This window comes from Benincasa hispida, chromosome 6 (assembly GCF_027475165.1).
Source record: "Benincasa hispida cultivar pf3 chromosome 6, pf3_genome.v1.1, whole genome shotgun sequence".
Lineage (NCBI taxonomy): Eukaryota > Viridiplantae > Streptophyta > Magnoliopsida > Cucurbitales > Cucurbitaceae > Benincasa > Benincasa hispida.
The window spans coordinates 32,323,285-32,343,005 of record NC_143483.1 but is presented as its reverse complement, the minus strand read 5'-3'; the positions used below and the strand labels follow the sequence as shown (position 1 = coordinate 32,343,005).

Below are 19,721 nucleotides of genomic sequence, written 5' to 3'. Positions count from 1 at the left end.
TGATGTAAGGGCAATTTACGTAATTTTGTATGACGATGATGTCAACAGAGGATCAATTAACATTATTTTTTAAAAATTGGTCATTTGACATTTTGGACTCAATTTTTGGGTCATCCGTACAAATTTTCCAAATAATTTCCCAAACTTAAAATATCCTTGAAACTTTTTTATGTTGTGTTCACTAAACTTTTAATTTCGTATGATACACTTACATATTTAACATTTTCAAAACGCACCATACTATTTTTCGTATGGTACACTAAACTTTTTTCAAGTGTTTGAACCAATTTATACACAGTTCAACCAATCGCACCATACTATTTTTCTTTAACCATTCGAGTAGTAGACATTAAAACAAACAAGTAATTGTTTTTTTACCCTTTTGTAATGAAGCCTTGAGTAACATAAATGTCACGTTGATATACATCTTTCCATCACCAAAAATCAAGTCAAGAAGCATTGTCAATGGGCTTCAAGAACACATGGCCTTCTCCAACACTTCTTGCAATTCTCCACTTTTGTATGCTTCTGTTACCAACAAAATGGAAAATTTTTACTAAAAAACTAAATACTGTATTCTTCTAAGACGTTAATATAATTATTTTTAAACAAAAAAAAATCTGGTGGATGTAATCAGCTTAAAAAATTAAATAACTTGAGTTAAATCAACTACTTACATCTTTAAGCAATCACATTACTCAAACAGAACTTCTAAACTTAAAAAGAAAACTTTTCATTAAAAAAGAAAGAGAGAGAGAAAAAAAGATCCCTTTGTTCTCAATCTTTTCTTAAAAATCCATGGTTTAATTATACAGTCTCAATTCTTAGATTTTCCAATTAGTCATTGTTCTATCCAAACTTAAATATGTAATGAGTCTTATGACAAGCCCATTAAATTAAGTAAAGCTAAGTTTCTATGATGAACAAACAAAACTTAGCATTTAACCTATACATATGACTACAAATACCTGCTAAAGGAAAAAGAAGAAAAATATATGTTTCAATGACACATTTCGATTAAATGTTCATTAAAAAATCATAGAAAATGGCTAAAATGATTTTTTATGGAAAAAGATTAAGGTTTAAAATAGAAGATATAAAATTCTAAGTGTGGTCACTAAACTTTCAAGTGTTTAATAGGTTCTTAAATTTTCAATTTTGTGTCTAATAAGTCCCTCAAAGAATATAAGGTATGATATCTTAAACTTCAAAATTATCAGCTAATATCTACCGTTTTATGTTCCCAATTAAAAAGAAAGATACCCTCATGGTATCATCAATAATGAGAGAAAGATTCCACAAACTTACCAACTGTTATGTCACAACCACCAAAGAACTCTCCATCAATATACAGCTGGGGAAAGGTTGGCCAACTTGAATACTCCTTCAGTCCTTGTCTTAATAGTTCGTTCTCTAGAATGTTTATAGTCTCGAAGTGCACATTTAAAGACTTCAATATTTGTACTACGGTGTGGGAGAATCCACATTGTGGGAAGTCTTTTGATCCCTTCATAAACAAAACTACTTTCTCCGACGTAATGACTTTGTCAATTGTTGTTTTTAGCTCCGGAGACAATGCTGCCATAAAAAAGAGTAAAAAGACCATACAAGCTCAGCTTTTCATGTTTTCAAAGATGAAATAGCATTCCAGCATTTATGAAATAATCAACTATCTTCATGAAATTTGTACAAACCGAGACTTGGCAAGTACTTTTTCAGTAGTACAATGCCAATGCATGGTCTTTTTTAGATGGAAAAACCATACTAGAGCTAATAAAATGATACAGAAAGGGCATAACAAAAAAAATGTAAAAACATCCAACATCAGAAGGAGCCAATACAATAACCAAAACTAAAAGAAAGAGCTTTCAACTACTAGAAATGTGGGGTACAGTGTATATCAGGCTATATGAAACTTAAAGTAATTTTAATGTAAATGCAAACACCTAAGCCTCAATAATTAATTTTCCATGTCTCCTGAGCTAGCGCCCTTGATGTAGGTGAAGGCCACAAGTATATGCAAGAAGTGGTTTCCAATTTTCAATTAGAAAAACAAATAAGTAAATAATAAGTTGATGTTCATCCTTAAAACCTTTTGGAATAGATGTCCATTTATTGGCCAGTTATTTCTAAATTCTAGAGTAACAAATTATTAGGCCAAACTATATGTAATAGGCTAACAAAGTAACTGTTACTAGTTAAACCAGTAGCTACAACAAATACAGGCACTTTAACTCCAAATAAAAAGAGCGTACTTCAAAAGTGTTTCACAGTCTACCAAAATCAAGAAATAAATAAAATGCAGCAGTGTTGTGGCTACATCAGAAAGCATTCTCCAATTATGTACGTGTGTGTGAAGAGGAATGTGATAGGCCCCTAGTAACAAAGGTATGAAAGAAGAAGGAAAACCAAGGAGAGGGTAGAGAATGAGATAGGCAAATGTAACAAAATGTAATGAAAGGATGTGGGCCCTAGGAATATTGTTAGAAAGAAAAAGAGGGGGGGGGGGGGGGGGGGGGAAGGAGAGCTCTCGAATTATTTATAAGGCCATTATAACAATCTCATTTTGGGATTGATGGGAGGGAAGGAGAGCTCTCGAATTCTCCCCCTTTGTTAATAAAATAAGGAAAGCTTGCCAAGTTTATCACCTGGTATCAGAGCAGTTACCTAGGTATGGTGGGAAAAATGGAAAGCCGAATAATAGCTATGGAAAAAAAACAAATTGAGATCGAGGAGAAGATAAGTCTGCAATCAAAGGAGGTGAAGGAATGGATGGGGAATATATCCGCTCAGATGGCTCTGGTCCTATCAAGGTTGAACGCGATGAATAGCCCAGAGAAACACTCACCATCATCCGAGAGGATCATATCCAAAAAAGGGAAATAGACAGCGGAAGGATCGTCAACCAGAGCAGAAAACCAAGAAAGTAAAGAAGGGATCCACGCACCTGGGAACAAGGAGATACCGCTATTTGATATGAGGCTGAGGAAGTTGGAGGTGCCGATTTTCAAGGGAGAAGACGATGAGAACCCCGACGGCTGGTTACACAGAGTCAAACGATATTTTGTGGTGAATCAATTATCGGAGAAAGACAAGTTGGACGTCGCTATACTATGCTTAAAGGGAGAGGCTTTGGACTGGTATCAATGGAAGGATGATTTGTCGCTAGTAGGAAGTTGGTCGCAATTTAAGGAGCTGTTCTTGACAAGGTTTCGGCCGGCAAGCGAAGCAGACCGATACGCAAGAGTAATGAGGCTTCAGCAGGAGACGATTGTGAGGGTGTACCGGCGGAAGTTCGAACGTTATTCCGCCGGGTTGAAGGAGTTGGGCGACAAGGCCTTGGAGAGCAAGTTCGTGTGTGGGCTTAAGGAGGAAATCCAAAGCGAGATGAGAAAATTAAAGCTCGAAGGCCTGAAGGCCAAGATGCAGATGGCCCAATTAATTGAAGAAGACCAATTACTCCAATGACGATTGGGTAAGGGAGTCGGGTCGGATAGTAACAATAACCCGAATGTGAAAGGTGGGTCGAGTGCGAGCGGGGCGAGCAATCACAGGTCGGGCAATCCAAGTAGTCGAACGATCACGCTCAATCCGAACCGAGGAACCTCAACGGGCTCGTCGACGAAGATCACCCCCAGGGGGAAATGGGAGCAAAAGGGAACGTCGGCAGTACGTTTCGAAGGTTGTCAGACGCAGAAATGAAGGAAAAGAGAGACAAGGGGCTGTATTTTCGATGTGACGAGAAATTCAGCTTCGGCCATCGCTGCAGGAAGAAGGAACTACAATTTACGTTTGTACAGGAAGGGGAAGATCTGGCCGAGGAAGGAGAAGAGCCCGACATAGTAGAATACAAACCTGAGGGAATACCGCGAGAGGACGCGAAGGAAATCGCAAACTTATCGCTAAATTTGTTGGCTGGGTTGAGTTCACCTAAAACAATTAAAGTGCGGGGAGTTATCGGAGGCCGAGAGGTGGTTGTACTGATCGATGGGGGGGCGACTCACAATTTCATTACCTCAAAGTTAGTCACTGAGTTACAGCTGCCGATATCACCTTTGGAAGGATACGATGTGGTGCTGGGCTCGGGAGGTTCGGTCCAAGCTGCTGGAGTTTGTAAAGGTGTGTTCACAACTATCTCTGACTTATCTATAATACAAGACTTTCTTCCCTTACCTTTGGGCAGCGCGGATGTCATTTTGGGGGTGGTTTGGTTGGAAACCTTGGGGCAGATCACATTTAACTACAGATTATCGACAATGGAGTTCACTGTTGGGGATTGGATAGTCCAGCTACAAGGAGACCGAGGCCTGGTTAAATCTCAAATATTGCTGAAATCCATGGTAAAGGCAGTGAAAGGATGGAAGTTGGCGTTTCTGTGTAGATTACCGAGCCTTGAACAATGCCACAATTCCAAATCAGTACCCTATCCCTATTGTTGATGAATTGTTAGATGAGTTGTTTGGTGCTACAATTTTTTCAAAAATTGACTTGAAATCCGGATACCATCAGATTCGGGTACAGCCAAGCGATGTCCATAAAACAGCATTTAGAACGCACGAAGGCCATTACGAGTTTCTGGTGATGCCCTTTGGTCTGAGGAATGCTCAGTCCACTTTCCAGGCAATCATGAATGATGTCCTCAAGTCATACCTTCGTCACTTTGCATTGGTATTCTTTGACGATATCTTGGTGTATAGTAAGACATTAGAAGAGCATGTTGGCCACTTATCGACTATCCTGGAAGTTCTAGTAAAAAACCAACTGGTAGCAAACTTGAAGAAGTGCCAATTCGGAGCCACGAGCATCGAGTATTTGGGGCACAATATCTCAGCATAAGGGGTCTCAGCTGATCCAACCAAATTGGAGGCAATGAACACTTGGCCTACCCCACGGATTGTGAAGGAATTACAGGGCTTTCTTGGTCTCACAGGCTATTACCGAAAGTTTGTGGCCAACTACGGTGCTATTGCTTTGCTGCTGACCCAGTTGTTAAAGAAAGGGAACTTTAGTTGGAATAAGGAGGCAGAAGAAGCTTTTCAACGTCTCAAGTTAGTTATGATGTCTGTGTCGGTGCTAGGACTACCTAACTTCAATGAACCTTTCGTTGGGGAGACAGATGCTTCAGGAGTAGGAGTGGGGGCTGTCCTTATGCAAAATAAACGATCATTGGTATATTTTAGCCAAGCATTACCTCCTACCCACCGCTTCAAGGCAGTGTATGAACGGGAACTGATGGCCATGGTGTTTGCAATATAGAAATGGAGACCCTATCTATTAGGAAGGCATTTCATAGTCCGCACGGATCAGAAGAGTCTAAAGTTTTTGCTAGAGCAAAGGGTGATTGCGGGAGAATACCAACGATGGATCGCCAAACTCATGGGATACGATTTCAGCATCGAATACAAGCCGGGGACAGAGAACTCTACAGCCGATGCACTTTCTCGATTGCCTACCTCGTGTGAACTCGGTTTGCTCAGTGTTGTGAAGGGACTAAATACCGCTGTCTTTGTTGAATAGGTGTGCAATGATAATGAGTTGAATGGAATCCGGCAGGCCTTGTTGAATGATCAGCCGGCACCAGTAGGGTATAGCCTACAGGGGGAGCTTTTATACTACAAAGGGCGGATTGTATTGCCAGCTACTTCACCCACCATTCCCCTTCTACTACAAGAGTTCCATAGTAGCCCGACAAGAGGTCATCAAGGGAGCTTGAAAACATATCAAAAACTGTCCAAGGAAGTGTATTGGAAGGGTATGAAGCAAAAAATACAACAATTTGTGGCCGAATGTGGGGTATGTCAACAAGCCAAGTATTTAACATTATCTCCCGCCGGCCTCTTACAAGCTTTGCCTATTCCGAACCGAGTGTGGGTGGACATCTCTATGGATTTCATTGAAGGACTCCCAAAATCTGAGGGGTTTGATACTATCATGGTGGTCGTGGCCCGTTTATCCAAATATGCCCATTTCATCACCCTCAAACACCCATTTTCTGCTCGTTCGGTGGCTGGGATTTTTGTCAAGGAAGTGGTTCGCTTACATGGCTACCCCTGAAGTATTGTTTCTGACCGTGACAAAATTTTTACCAGCCTGTTTTGGGAAGAACTCTTTCGCATGCTGGGAACTCAATTGTGTCGAAGTACAGCCTACCATCCACAGACGGATGGGCAAACGGAGGTGGTCAACAGAGGAATAGAGACCTACTTAAGGTGCTTCACCATGAGCAACCCCAAACAGTGGGCTAAATGGGTACGTTGGGCAGAATTTTGCTACAATACATCATTCCACACAACCACCCAAGTTACCCCTTTTGAGGTACTATATGGTTGCTCTCCCCCACCGGTGCTCGCGTACACTCACGACACTAGCCTAGTCAACGAAGTGGACGTTCAGTTAAGAGACTGAGATACCATGTTGGCAAGACTCAAGGAATCCTTGCACAAAGCACAACGGCGGATGATAAAATCAGCTAATACTAAGAGATGAGATGTGAAGTTCAGTGTTGGTGATTGGGTGTATCCCAAATCAAACCTTATAGACAATCTTCCTTATCGAATCACAAACATCCTAAGCTCGCACCAAGGTTTGTAGGGCCATTCCAAGTGACTGACTGCATAGGAAAGGCGGCATATCGCATCGCCTTGCCAACCGAGACAGGCATCCACCCTGTCTCCCATGTATCTGTTTTGCACAAGGCCACAGGTTGTAACCTACCGAGGGTGTCGATCCCTCCTACATTGGCTGTTGACTTGTCCTTCACAATGCAACCAGCGGAGCTGCTTGGACTACGCACATCTCCCACCAAGGACCAGCAGTTAGAAGTGTTAATTCGTTGGGAGAATGGTGACGTGGCCGACACAACATGGGAGCTTCCAAACATCATCAAGGAACAATTCCCTGATTTTCACCTTAAGGACAAGGTGGCTCGTTGGGTGGCGGGTAATGATAGGCCCCTAGTAACAAAAGTATATGAAAGAAGAAGGAAAACCAAGGAGAGGGTAGAGAATGAGGTAAGCAAAAGAGAATGAGATAGGCAAATGTAACAAAATGTAATGAAAGGATGTGGGCCCTAGGAATATTGTTAGTTATGTGAGGAAAGAAAGAAAAAGAAGAGCGGGGGGTCCACAAGTGAGGAGAGGAGTATTTGTAAGGTCATTGAGGCCATGAGAAGTTAGGAAAGATTTTGGTGTAACAATCTCATTTTGGGATTGATGGGAGGGAAGGGGAGCTCTCAAATTCTCCCCCTTTGTTAATAAAATAAGGAAAGCTTGCCAAGTTTATCAGAATGTTTCTAAAATCTCTAGCAAGAGAATGATAGAAGTCCAATGAGTATTCTTATGCGAGAAATTTGATTCGGAAGGGGCAGTTGGGAATCAAATCCTACAGCAGCAACAATGATATGCCGCAACCATGTGCACAATTCATATTAGTGAATGTCAATCGCAAACATCATGACATTATAACATGGACACTTCACACATCAAGCAATAAAATTAAAGAGTTGGGGTATATATTTGATGCATGATGGAAGTATGAAGTCTTAAGACAATTTAAAAAAATTATAAGAAACAAAGCTTTCATTAAGAAAAACAAAACAATGTAGAAGGGGCTACAAAAAAAAAAAAGCCAAAGAGGAATCTGCCACCACTTACAAGAAAGGATTCCAATTCAAAAGAATAAGACCTAATTGATAATTATAAAAAAAATTTATTCGTGGAAACTCACGAAGGGGCATTAAATCTCACCACCTCCTAAACCTCTTGCAAAGATCTCTCAACCCCCTAAAGATCCTACTATTCCTCTTAAGCCACACCCACAAAATAGCAAAACAACATGCCTACCATAACACTCTGCTCTTGTCACGAAAAGGAGGGTGAGTGAACAACCACCCCATAAAAGATGGCCCAGGTCCTCGTCCCGCCATTTGCAGAGAACACACCATTGCGGTTTCAATAGAAAAGTAGAATGTCGTTGGACATGATCTTGGGAGTTCACTCTCACATCTCATGCAAGATTTTCCCAGCGAAGAACATAACTTTCTTAGAAATTTAACCTACCAAATAGAAGAAAAAATTGAGGCTCCCTAGATGGGGAAGGGGGACAAAGCAAATAGAAACATGAACAGCAAGAGAACTCCTAGAAGGAAAGAGGGTTCCAGACCCTAACATCCCTTCTCCCCAAAAACCTCTAATATCAAAGAATGGAGAGAATGCCCACAACCTCCAAGGTCTCGTGATTGGTAAAAGGATGACAAAAACCCAAAGAGAGAGAGAGAGGGATGGAAACCTTGAGAAGAAGGATGACAAAAACCCAGAGAGAGAGAGAGAGAGGGATGCAAACCTTGAGAAGATAAAAAGAGGCCATCGTATGCAACCTCATTTCAGACAAATGACAAAGCTAAGGGAACACCACACAAAGGAGCTTCTCGACTACCCACCAATCCTCCCAAAAGTAAGTACTAGACCCATTCGCAAAAAGAGGATCAAGACTGAACCACGTGGCTATTTTCAGTTTTATACTTTGCAAAATTGAGCCAACCGAATGGTTCCACTGTATTTCCTTTCCTTTCCAATCCTCTCCTTTGACCATAATCAGCACAACTTAAGTAAAGGCAAGTAAAACCCCTCAGAAAAAAAGGTTTTCTTCCAAGAGAAACAAAATAGCAAGTGTTGAATACCACCAAAACCTCTTAGTAAAGAAAACCATTCCCTGCTTCAATGGCAATAGAAAATAAAAATCCTTAACACACCAATCCAATGCCAGTAACTTGCCTAAGGAACAATAAAACCATTTTGGTTGAAAGGCCCTTCATAAGGTACAAGTTAACGAGAAACAATCCGTAAACCAAATGAACTCTTCCCCTTAATCTCCGGAAATTTCCTCCCCATAAAAAGGAATCAATTCAATCAACTTTCTCGATAAAAACCAATTCCAACCCAACCCAATTCAGAAAATCAAACATAATTTCACAAAGTCAACCCTACATCTTCATCACAAACCTCCATCAGATAACAGCTATCAATGTAAATAAATAAGACCCAAAAGCTACGATACCTAGTTAGGAGAAACAACCAGAGCACAAAATGAAGAAAATGGCAAAATAAGAGATTACCCGAGAAGCAGCGGAAGGATCCGAAATTCCGTCCAGATTTCGATCTTTGTTGAAGCGAAATTGCATCGGAATGTTGCAAACTACGATTCAGGTGGGCGTGGCGCTGCAGAGGCGAAGTGGGGAAGGGGAGAGGACGAAGAGAAAGGGTTGTATTGGTAAAAGAAGAAGAGGAAGAGGAAGGAAATGGAGGTAGTAGTAGTTGAAATGTGCCAACAGACGACATTTTTGTTTGAATTCTTCTTCTTCTTCTTCGAACTACTGAGGATTTTGGTAGTAGAAACAGAGAGCCACAGAGGTTGCTGTCTTGTGCAAAATACCGTGCTCGGACCCGACTCTCGCACACTTCCAATATACTCGAGTTTTTTCCATAGACAAAAGTTATGTGAATCAAACTTATTTTGAATATAATCTTTATGAATCTAATTCTTATATTTTAAATTTTATAACAATTAAGTCATATTATTAAAAATCTCATCAAAATTAACTAATTTAGTATAAATTTTTATTACATAATTATTAGTTTATAAAACTTTATTGATTTATATGTGTAAAAAAAAATCTTATTATAATATCTTTCACGATAAAGATTAAATTATTACAAAATTATAAAGTACAAAAACTGAATTGTTTCTTATTAAAGTACAATGACTAAGATCTTATTTGATGACCATTTCATTTTTTGTTTTTAGTTTTAAAAATTAAATCTATTTTCTATTCATTTCTTACCATGATTTGTATCTTTCTTGCATACAATTATTGAATTCTTAACCAAAGTTCAAAAACAAAACAAGTTTTTAGTTTTTAAAAGCTACTTTTCTCTAGTGTTAAAAATGTGGCTTGGTTTTTTAAACCATTGGTAAAAAGTATCACTAAGGAATAAATTTGGAGGTGAAAATAGTGTCATAGACTTAATTTTAAAAACAAAAACCCAAAAACTAAGATCTCATTTGATAACTATTTCGTTTTTTGTTTTTGTTTTTTGAAAATTAAATTTATTTCTTCCTCATTTCTTACAATTATTTGCATCTTTACTAAGTACAGTTGTTGAATTCTCAGCTAAAGTTCAAAAACAAAATGGTTACCAAACAGAACCTAAATGGTTACCAAATGACACCTAGATTATTAACAAATTAAAAAATATATGAACTAAAAATCACTAACAAATAGAAAGTTCACACATATATTAGACATTTTTAACCTTTAGTGTCTAGTAGATATAAAAACAAAAAATTATGGGCATGATATTAGACATGTTAGAATTCAATAACTTAATATATACTAGGGTTGAACATATGTTTGATTGTTTTGATTGTAGCTAAAATGGGGAATCGAACCAATATCTTTATTGGCCAATAAAGTGAAAAGAAACGTAGAGAGAGAACAATCCATGACCAAGGACAACCACGATGGTTCCCATCTCTATGCACTAGTCATTGATATAACGAAGGTCTCATACAACAGCGAAAGAGAAATAATGATACGGATATGAAATTGGATCTTTGACGATGACGATAATAACGATTATGATTATGATTAGTTATGATTAAGTTTATAAATTTTTATACCAATATTTATATCTTTTAATTCTTTTATTTTTAAAAAGGTTTTTAATAATCCTTTAAACTTTAAACTATATATCATTAATTATTAAGGTAAATGACTAAACCAACTCAAAATTAGTCCACCGCACAATTTCGCAAATTATGTCGCCAATATATCAGGCATTAAACTAAAAAAGGATATCAGTAGGGACTTCATGGTAAACATAAATTTGAAAGTTGAAGAGTTTATTAGATTAATTAAGTACATTAATTATTAATGAAATAGATACAACCTTAAAAATTCATAGGTCATATTTATAATTCTTCTATTATTTAATATTCAATAAATAAACCTCTTATAAGTATGTTACAAATAAAAATTAAACAAATCGATAGAATATATTCAAACACAGTTTCACCTTTTTTCTTTGAGTTCAACGATAACATGTGGAGGTAGAGATCCAAATCATTTTTGAGTCGATGGTATAATGACTTAACCAATTGAGTTATATTTAGTTAGTTATTTATTTATTTTAGTATAATAAGTAGGGATATGGAAATTTAAACCTCTACCTCATGGAGAAGAGTACATGTCAATTAATGTTAAGACTTGCTCGCTTATATAAAAGCTATATTTGGTTTAAACATTCAATTAGGTCAATTATCCCAGATACTTATTCTATATATTTTGTTGATTTATATCATTTAAATAATATCTTATAAGTAGACTTTCTTGTTATTTGTTTACTTGGAGTAGAAGTTTTGTTTTTTTGTTCAACAAATATTGAGTAAGAACCATTCATCTTTAAGATGATAGTTGATATCTTATCCATTGAGTTATGCTAAAATTAGTAAGTTCGAGTAGCAACTCAACCCCTCAATTTTAACCATTGACATATATTTAGTTTAACCATCTTTCGTTGTTATAGTTGAGAGATAAATATTTTGGTTGTCATCTAATGAGTAAACATGGACTATAAAACATAACTTAACTGGCAAAAAGTATATATCATTGACCGCAAGGTTAGAGATTCAAATTTTTCACTATGCATATTATTGAATTAAGGAAAAAAAACGAACATGGAATTACAAAATCATTAATATATCATTGTGAAATAGATGCTAATATCTCCATGAGATGGACTTGTGAACATACAAGAATTGTGAATGGTATAACGAAAAAGAAAAATGACATGAGAGACTATTTAAAATATATTTTAACCTATGTTTAATATTTATATTTCATCTTATTTCTGATTATAAAATTATAGACCCATTAGATTTTAACTTTCTCCAAATCATAGGGATTAAATTTGTAAGTTAACCAACGAGATTCAAACATTTAAAAAATATTTTAGAAAAGGTAGATACATAATTACTTCTGAGAAACAAAATCAACTTAGACCTAAGCTTGCCAAGTTATATCAATTTTATTAATAAATTTACCAATTCGTCAAAATACATGTCAAACATAGTTAAGTGTTGCAATATTAGCTTTAATCTTTAAAAAGTGCTACAAGTTTATCTTCTAAAAAGTTATCACTCAAAACATCGTTAAAAAGGCTTTTTTTTAGCACAATAAAAAAGGCCTCTTATATGCATTCAATTAATTATAAAACATATGTATAATATAAATTGACAAAAATGTAGAGAAGAAAAATAGAACAATTTTTTTTGTTTGAATTTATGAAGAATTTTTGTATGGGTGACCTTTTCACAAACATATTTATGATTGATGACTTGCTCCTACAAACATATGAAATCTAACCTTACATTAGGGATAACCATCTCCATCGTAGGCTTAACACAATGACCATCTCTAGGGATATTAGTTGTTGTATGTTCACCATTTTTCTCATAGTTTGTTGTGTTTTCCCCATGAATATTAGGTGAGAAAAATGAAGAGATAAATATTGAGTGAGAAAAATGAAGATCACGATAGAGGTGACTATCGCATTAGAGACCAAGACTACAATAGAGATGGTCATCCAAACATGATGGGTTATAAATGCATTGGTGTGCCCTAACTTAACCAGAAGGTTAGATTTCATACATCTGTGGGGGCGATCATCAAACATAAAAGTGTTTGTGAAATAGCCATCCGTACAAAAAAAAAAAAAATCATTTATGAATTATGGCTGCAAAATTTCATTGTACTAAAATTAATTAGTCTATGAAGATTTGTACACTAATTTCTATTAAAATAGCAAATTAGTGAAAAATTGAACCTAATGTAAAAATTGCAAGATTTATTTAAGAAGTTGAGAACAATAAAATTCGATTATTCAGAAAATGTTTAAATAAAAACGTAAACAACTACCTACACGGCTATACACTACGGCAGTTCATTATGGTTTGTTAGAAAATCCTTTCATTTCACAATCTCCCGCCAAAACCCCCAAATGAGGATCGCAGAAATCCCTTCGCCTTCTCAACCACAACAACAATCTCAATCCCAACAACAACCAAATTCACAATTTCGATTCGATCTCTTCAATCCCATTCGTCTCCAAATTGAATCCTTAATCAAGAAGGCGGAGCTCTTCTCCTCCGTCTCCGCCGCCGACCACACTCTCTCTCCGGCCATTCCCGACGACCTTCGTTATTCCCTTACTCATCTTGCTCAACTCACTCCCCTCCCTAATTCCACCAAACTCCATATCTGGAAGCTCAGTTACCGCCTCTGGAATGCTTGCGTCGACCTCTCTAACACCTCCGCCGCCCACCGATCCTCTACTGAGCATGCCAATCTCCGTCATGTTGCCTCGGACCTCCTCTATCTTGCCGGCGATGTCGCTGGAGTCCCTTCCCCTGCTGTCAAGTCTGCTTTGTTCTACTACAAGACCGGATTGATATGGCACGATTTGAAGAATTTCGAACTCGCCTCTAGTTGCTTTGAGAGGGCTTCGGATATCGTCTCGAAGATGGATCTCACTACGGTTGTCGATCCCGGCGCCAAGAAGCTTCTATTGGATCTGAATATCGCTAGGTCTCAAACGGCCTGGCAGGTCTCTGACAGGAATCTCGCAATGGTGCTTCTTAGTCGAGCGAAAGGTTTGATGTTCGGTTTGCCGGATCACTATAAAGCGTTGGGAGACCAGTACTTAGCGTTTGGGAAGATCGAGTTATCGAAGGGGGAAACTCATGCGTTCCGTGATGCTTTGAAGCTGATGAATGAAGCTTTGGATCTGTTCGAGAAAGGTCTGCGTGTGGCAAGAGCTAGAGAGGATATGGTTGAGTTTAAAGCCCTACGATCCAAGACGCTGAGGTTCATTTCAGCAGTTCATTTGCAGGTTGAAGAGTTCGATAGTGTAATTAAGTGTGTGAGGCTTTTGAGAGATGGAGATTGTGGGGATAATCATCCAAGCTTGCCGGTCTTGGCTCTTAAGGCTTGGTTAGGGCTAGGGAGGCATGGGGAGGCCGAGAAGGAGCTGCGAGGGATGATTGAGAACAAGGGAATACCAGAGAGCGCTTGGGTTTCGGCTGTGGAGACTTACTTCGAAGTGGTGGGAGGAGCTGGAGCAGAGACCGCCATGGGAGTGTTCATGGGGCTGTTGGGGCGTTGCCATGTCAGTGCAGGGGCGGCGCTGCGAGTGGCTAACAAGGTAGTTGGTCATGGGGGCGAGGTTTCGGAAGTGAGGGCCAGAGTTGCGGCGAAGCTGGTATCAGATGAGAGGGTGTTGACACTTTTTCGTGGAGAGGCTGCTGCAAAGGAAAGAAAAACCATGTACACCCTGCTTTGGAATTGGTAAGTACATTGACACTGTTGCTTCTAGTTCTATTTAATTTGTGATATGATAAACGAACGAGTTCATTTACCGTCAGTTGTGCTTTAGCTAGTGGCTTCTTTTTTATTGAATGATGGGGTAATTTACGGTTGAGAAGCTTAGGATAAAAGTAATATTTTAGTTCTTGAATTTTAGTCCTTTATAATTTAGTTACTATACTTAGAAAAATATTGTTCAGATTTAGTGTAGTCTTTTATCTATGTATATTTGATAAACTCTAATTTGATTATAAATTATAAACTCTATGTAATTACCTAATATAAATTAATAAATAATTTTGACTAAGACTTTTTATAGCATAGACTAAATTATTATAAATTTGGAAGTACAGTGACTAAATTATATCATAATATTTATTAAATTATTATAAATTTGAAGATACAAGGACTAAATAATTACTATATGGAGACTAAATTATTATTTCTAAGACATTTTTATTTGAAACCTTAAAATCATAAGGCTAGGGAAATTTAAGGAGGCAAATGCAATGTGATTCTATTTAAGAGGATATTGTAATATGACACCATGAAAGGTCATGTTCATTTCTAATGTCGATAAAATACAATAGAAGAACTAATTTTTATTTTGCCTAAATTCTTATATTTGTTGCACCTTTTAGTCATTTTTTTATATATTTGAAAACTTCACCTTTTGGTCTTCGAATTTGCAAACCTTCTGTTTCAGTATTTAAACATTGCATTAATTTTTTGCGCTGGATGCTAGCATTTTTTCAATGAAGTATTTCGTAAAACCGTCTTTGTCCATTTATTTACTAGGTTAGGTGTTATAAATTGAAATAGAATCAAATTTTTCATTGAATGGTGAATGAAGAATTGCCTATAGGGATTAAAATTGGAAGGCTAAAATAGAACGTTTGAAAATATGGAACATTAAAACAACATAAACATGAAGTTTAGAGAATGAAATGTTATAAATACGTACAAACGGGATATTAGATATAAATTGTTGGTACTTATCCATTCGATAGTTTATTTTTATTTTTTTCTTTTCCAGTGCCGCAGATCATTTTCGGTCAAAAGGTTACGAGATCAGTGCTGAGATATTTGAAAAATCAATGCTTTACATTCCATACGACATTGAAAATAGAAATCTTAGGGCCAAAGGCTTTAGAGTTCTATGTCTTTGTTATCTTGGTCTCTCTCAGCTTGATCGAGCTCAAGAATATGTCAATGAGGCTGAAAAGGTATGATAAACCATCAAAGGAAGCTGAAGTAAATCAATTTCTAAGAATCTGGGTCTTAAAACTTTTCAAGACCTCGAGTGATATTTATAGTGCTATTCTTCCTCTTTTCTGCAGCTAGAACCCAGCATAGCTTGTGCTTTCCTGAAGGTACTCGCTCTCCTTCCTTATTACACATGTTATAAATAATATAGTGCAGGATTATTAGATCTATCTCCTATGATATTTTTCTTGTTTACCTTGCTAAATGATTGATTGAACTTGATGTTATCTCTGCTTGTGCAGTTTAAAATCTATCTTCTAAAGAATGACAATACGGCAGCCATCAATCAGATCCAATCCATGATGTCCTGCCTTGATTTTACGCCAGACTTTCTCTCACTCTCTGCTCATGAAGCAGTTGCTTGCCGTGCTTTTCCTGTTGCAGTTGCCTCTCTTTCGAGCTTATTAGATTTTTATTCCACAGGAAAATCTATGCCAGCAAGAGAAGTGGTTGTGCTACGCACCTTAGTTACCATCCTCACTCAAGAACCCAACGATGACTCAGAAATCCTCAGAGTCCTGAAACGCGCTTGTGACAGGGCAGTTGAACTTGGGGCTGGTTGCTTCTTTGGAGAAGCAGAAGTAGGGAAGCGAGAACAAAAGTGGTTTGCTGTGGCTTGTTGGAACTTTGGAACAAGAATGGGGAGGGAGAGGAAGTTCGAATTATGCTCAGAATTTATGCAGTTGGCTTCAAAATTCTACACTGCTTTGGCTGATGAAGAGCAAGTCGAAGAATACAATGTCTTAGTTTTCAGATCACTAACTTTGACTGTAACTGCTATGATAGCTTCTGAAGAACAGACAAAGACCACACTGACAAACGCCAAAATTAAACAAGCCAAAGAATTGTTAGATAAAGCTGGTAAGGTAAGAACTTTTTTTTTTTTTCTTCTTGGGTTGATATCATGTAGGATGTAAGTAGGTCAGTTTGCTTTCTTTGTAGCTAGATTCAATGCTGAAACTAAAATTTGAAACCTGATGCGGACTCAAATTCGCCAATGAACAATTTAAATTAAACCAGTCAAAATCGGTAAAATTTATCTAAATTGAACTCATCTGATTATTTTCCAGTTTTATACCAGTGAAAATTGATCAGCCAACCGACCAATATCCTATAACTTCAACCCAACTACACTTAGTTGAGTGAGATTTTCAATCTCATTTTTCTTTATGCTGCATTATGAATTTGCTTTCTATCAGTTATGATTGCAACGGTTCTATTTATGCAGATTATGAAGTTGATTTCCACAGAGAAGCAAGTCAACAACGAAGAGATTCATCGTCTAGAAGCAGAAAACTTCTTCATCTACACAGTTAGTGCCTATGATATACATGGAAGGCTAAACGATTCAGTTTCACAACAATTGGTGGTGAAAAGTTTTGCGAGCTCAAAGGTTTGCAATTCTAAATATCTTCTTCAGATTGGCCTATATGCTTTGCAAGGCCCTCGATTCAATCAAGAAGTAGCCAACTTCGCACTCAATGAGTGTCTATCAACGCTACTCTCTTCCCCATCGCCGGACTATCAAAACGTCGCTCTTGTTTTCCGGAAGCTTATCGCCATAACAAGCATGAACAAGGGCGAGGCAGATGATGATGCTGTGTATGAAATATACCAGCGAGCTTATAGGATAATGGTGGGGTTGAAGGAAGGTGAGTATCCTTTGGAAGAGGGGAAATGGCTTGCCATGACAGCATGGAACCGGGCATCTGTGCCTGTGAGGATGGGACAGAGCGATATGGCAAAGAAATGGATGGATTTGGGGCTGGAAATAGCGAGGCATGTTGGAGGAATGGAAACTTACAGCTCATGCATGGAGGAGTTCGTTAATGGCTTCCAGAACAAGTTCTCAATGCAGACAGAATGATTTGACTGTGAGTATCTTTTATTATGCAACTTGTTTTTTTCATTTTGGCATGGGAATACTTACAGAATATACAATGAAGGGGAAAAGGAGAAATGAAAACACAGCTAAAATACACTTTTTTTGGTGGTGGGTATGTCATGGAGTTCTTCGCTTCAATTTAGGAGTTTGCTAGCTTGTCCCAAGGTTTAGAAAATAGATTTAAATGTTCCATAAATATTGATTGTTATATTTTTTTTAATGTTGCGGGTTAGGGATCGAACCTCCAACCTCTAAGGATGAAGGTCATACCAATTATTATTGAGCTAAACTCACTTTGATAATACTGACTATTATTACTTAACTCACTAAAAAAGTCCCTACATGAAGTTGACTATTACCTGACTTGATTGAATTTGTGAATAAAGTAATATGACATTTTATTAATTTTCTTTATTGATTTTGGTTTGGTGGCTTTCTTTTTTTCATTTTCTTTCTCATTATTTACTCCTTCGGGGATTTTGTACGGATGACCCCTTCTCAAAGATCTAAATGGCAAAAGGTCAACTTTTTAGAAAATAGATTTTTTGACCTTCTATTTGTGTCATCACATGGTGAAATTACCATAGTAACAATGCGAAGCACACATGAAAATAGGTTTTTTGACCTTCTATTTGTGTTATCACATGGTGAAATTACCATAATAACAACGCGAAGCACGCATGGTGGTCCTCAATGCTCACTTCTTGCTACTCACTCTTGCTCATCTCAATATTTGCTCTCGCTCACGCCCTCGTTGACTTGACACTTGCACTTTGTTTCTACTCTTGCTCTCATTGTTCATTCTCGATTCTCATTCTGTATATTTAAAATTTGAAAAAACATATAATGTTTTATTTCTACTTTCTTTTTTCTCATTTTAACTTTCTTATTATGGGGTGAGAATCGAGAATAAGTAATGAGAGCAAGAGAAGTGTTGATCCTGAAGAGTGATAACGAGAATGAGTATTGAGATGAGTGAAAATCGAGCATTGAGGGTTACCACACGTGCTCTGAAGGATTGTTACAGTAATTTACCACGTGATGATGCAAGTAGAAATCCAAAAAACTTTGTTTACTAAGTATTGTATCTTTTTTCATTTGGCCTAAGAAATGAGCCATCTATGAACAAAAGCATGTGCAACCTTGTAAAAATCACTTGATGAGATAGTTCCACTCCAAGCTATTGCATCAAATGTACCAACCTAAACGCATCAGTGAAACAAAGAGGGGAAATCGGAAATGGCTACGGAACAACAAATTTGAGGCAGACCAATTATTGAAAACCCATATGAACTACAAACAAAATCACAAGTTCTTAGCACATCAAATCAAAATCCATCGGCCATGAAGATTTAGAACAAGTTAAAATAACTTGTATACTAGCCATCTGGTTCATTTGAATTAGGTGAACTTCACATGCATCATTAAAGCTTTCCTTTGGTTCATTTGAAATGAATGGAATCATTGCATCTTTGAAGATAGAGAGACAAATTTTACTCACTTTTTTAATGTATACATCTCTCACTTGGTGTAAATTCATTCCCTCCTTTTGTGATTACAACCTTCTCTTATTTCTTCACAATATTTTTACCTTTTTGTTATCTCATACTATAAATGAAATTCATCTCGAATGTTTCTCGTAAAAAAGGTAATTATGGTAGAAACCCAAATCTTGGTGATTGGATCATTGCTTGCATTGAAGTCAATAGTTCTAAGATTTTTGTACTAATGACTCAATCCTAGAGATAATGGAAATGATTCAATCTTAAAAATCAATAAAAACTACCATTCTGCATCTCAATGTACTATATTGTCTAGAACTCTTCCTCAAATTAGAAATGTCTCACTCATTGCAAGATTATTAGATCCTTAATGAGATGTTTATTTGCATTATGATTTTTTTTAAACCTCCAGTGGCAATCGGAGTTGTAGGTGTTCTCCCACAACAACATTAGCAACATTATAGTAGAGTCCAATCACGATTTTAAAATCTTTTGCAATTTCTAAAATATCAATAGTTTATTTGTATACCCCACATTGAAATTAAAAAAAAATAAAAAATAAAAAATAAAAAAACAAACTTGTATGTCTCCTAATAACTAGATATAAATTGGAGGTACTTTTCTTTCACACGTCCAATGGTAAAAGCTT

The 19,721-nt window shown here is 37.1% G+C and overlaps 2 protein-coding genes across 3 annotated transcripts; one reads left to right on the top strand and one right to left on the bottom strand.

Moving 5' to 3' along the window:
- Nucleotides 1-222: 222 nt before the first annotated feature.
- CXIP1 (CAX interacting protein 1) lies at nucleotides 223-9,519 on the bottom strand. The gene is made up of 3 exons (XM_039033557.2): nucleotides 9,113-9,519; nucleotides 1,309-1,578; nucleotides 223-528 (listed from the first exon to the last, which is right to left on the bottom strand). The coding sequence occupies exons 1-3, from the start codon at nucleotides 9,333-9,335 to the stop codon at nucleotides 473-475; spliced, it is 549 nt and encodes a 182-aa protein (XP_038889485.1). The 5' UTR covers nucleotides 9,336-9,519; the 3' UTR covers nucleotides 223-472.
- A 3,388-nt stretch (nucleotides 9,520-12,907) lies between these two features.
- On the top strand, nucleotides 12,908-17,811 carry ATSPO22 (Tetratricopeptide repeat (TPR)-like superfamily protein). Of its 2 annotated transcripts, none has more exons than XM_039033750.2 (5): nucleotides 12,908-14,401; nucleotides 15,456-15,645; nucleotides 15,760-15,792; nucleotides 15,928-16,546; nucleotides 16,914-17,811. In XM_039033750.2, the coding sequence occupies exons 1-5, from the start codon at nucleotides 13,056-13,058 to the stop codon at nucleotides 17,000-17,002; spliced, it is 2,277 nt and encodes a 758-aa protein (XP_038889678.1). In that variant the 5' UTR covers nucleotides 12,908-13,055; the 3' UTR covers nucleotides 17,003-17,811. The 2 variants fall into 2 exon arrangements, with proteins under 2 accessions (XP_038889678.1, XP_038889675.1); XM_039033747.2 differs by having other exon boundaries at nucleotides 15,928-16,551.
- Nucleotides 17,812-19,721: the final 1,910 nt, after the last annotated feature.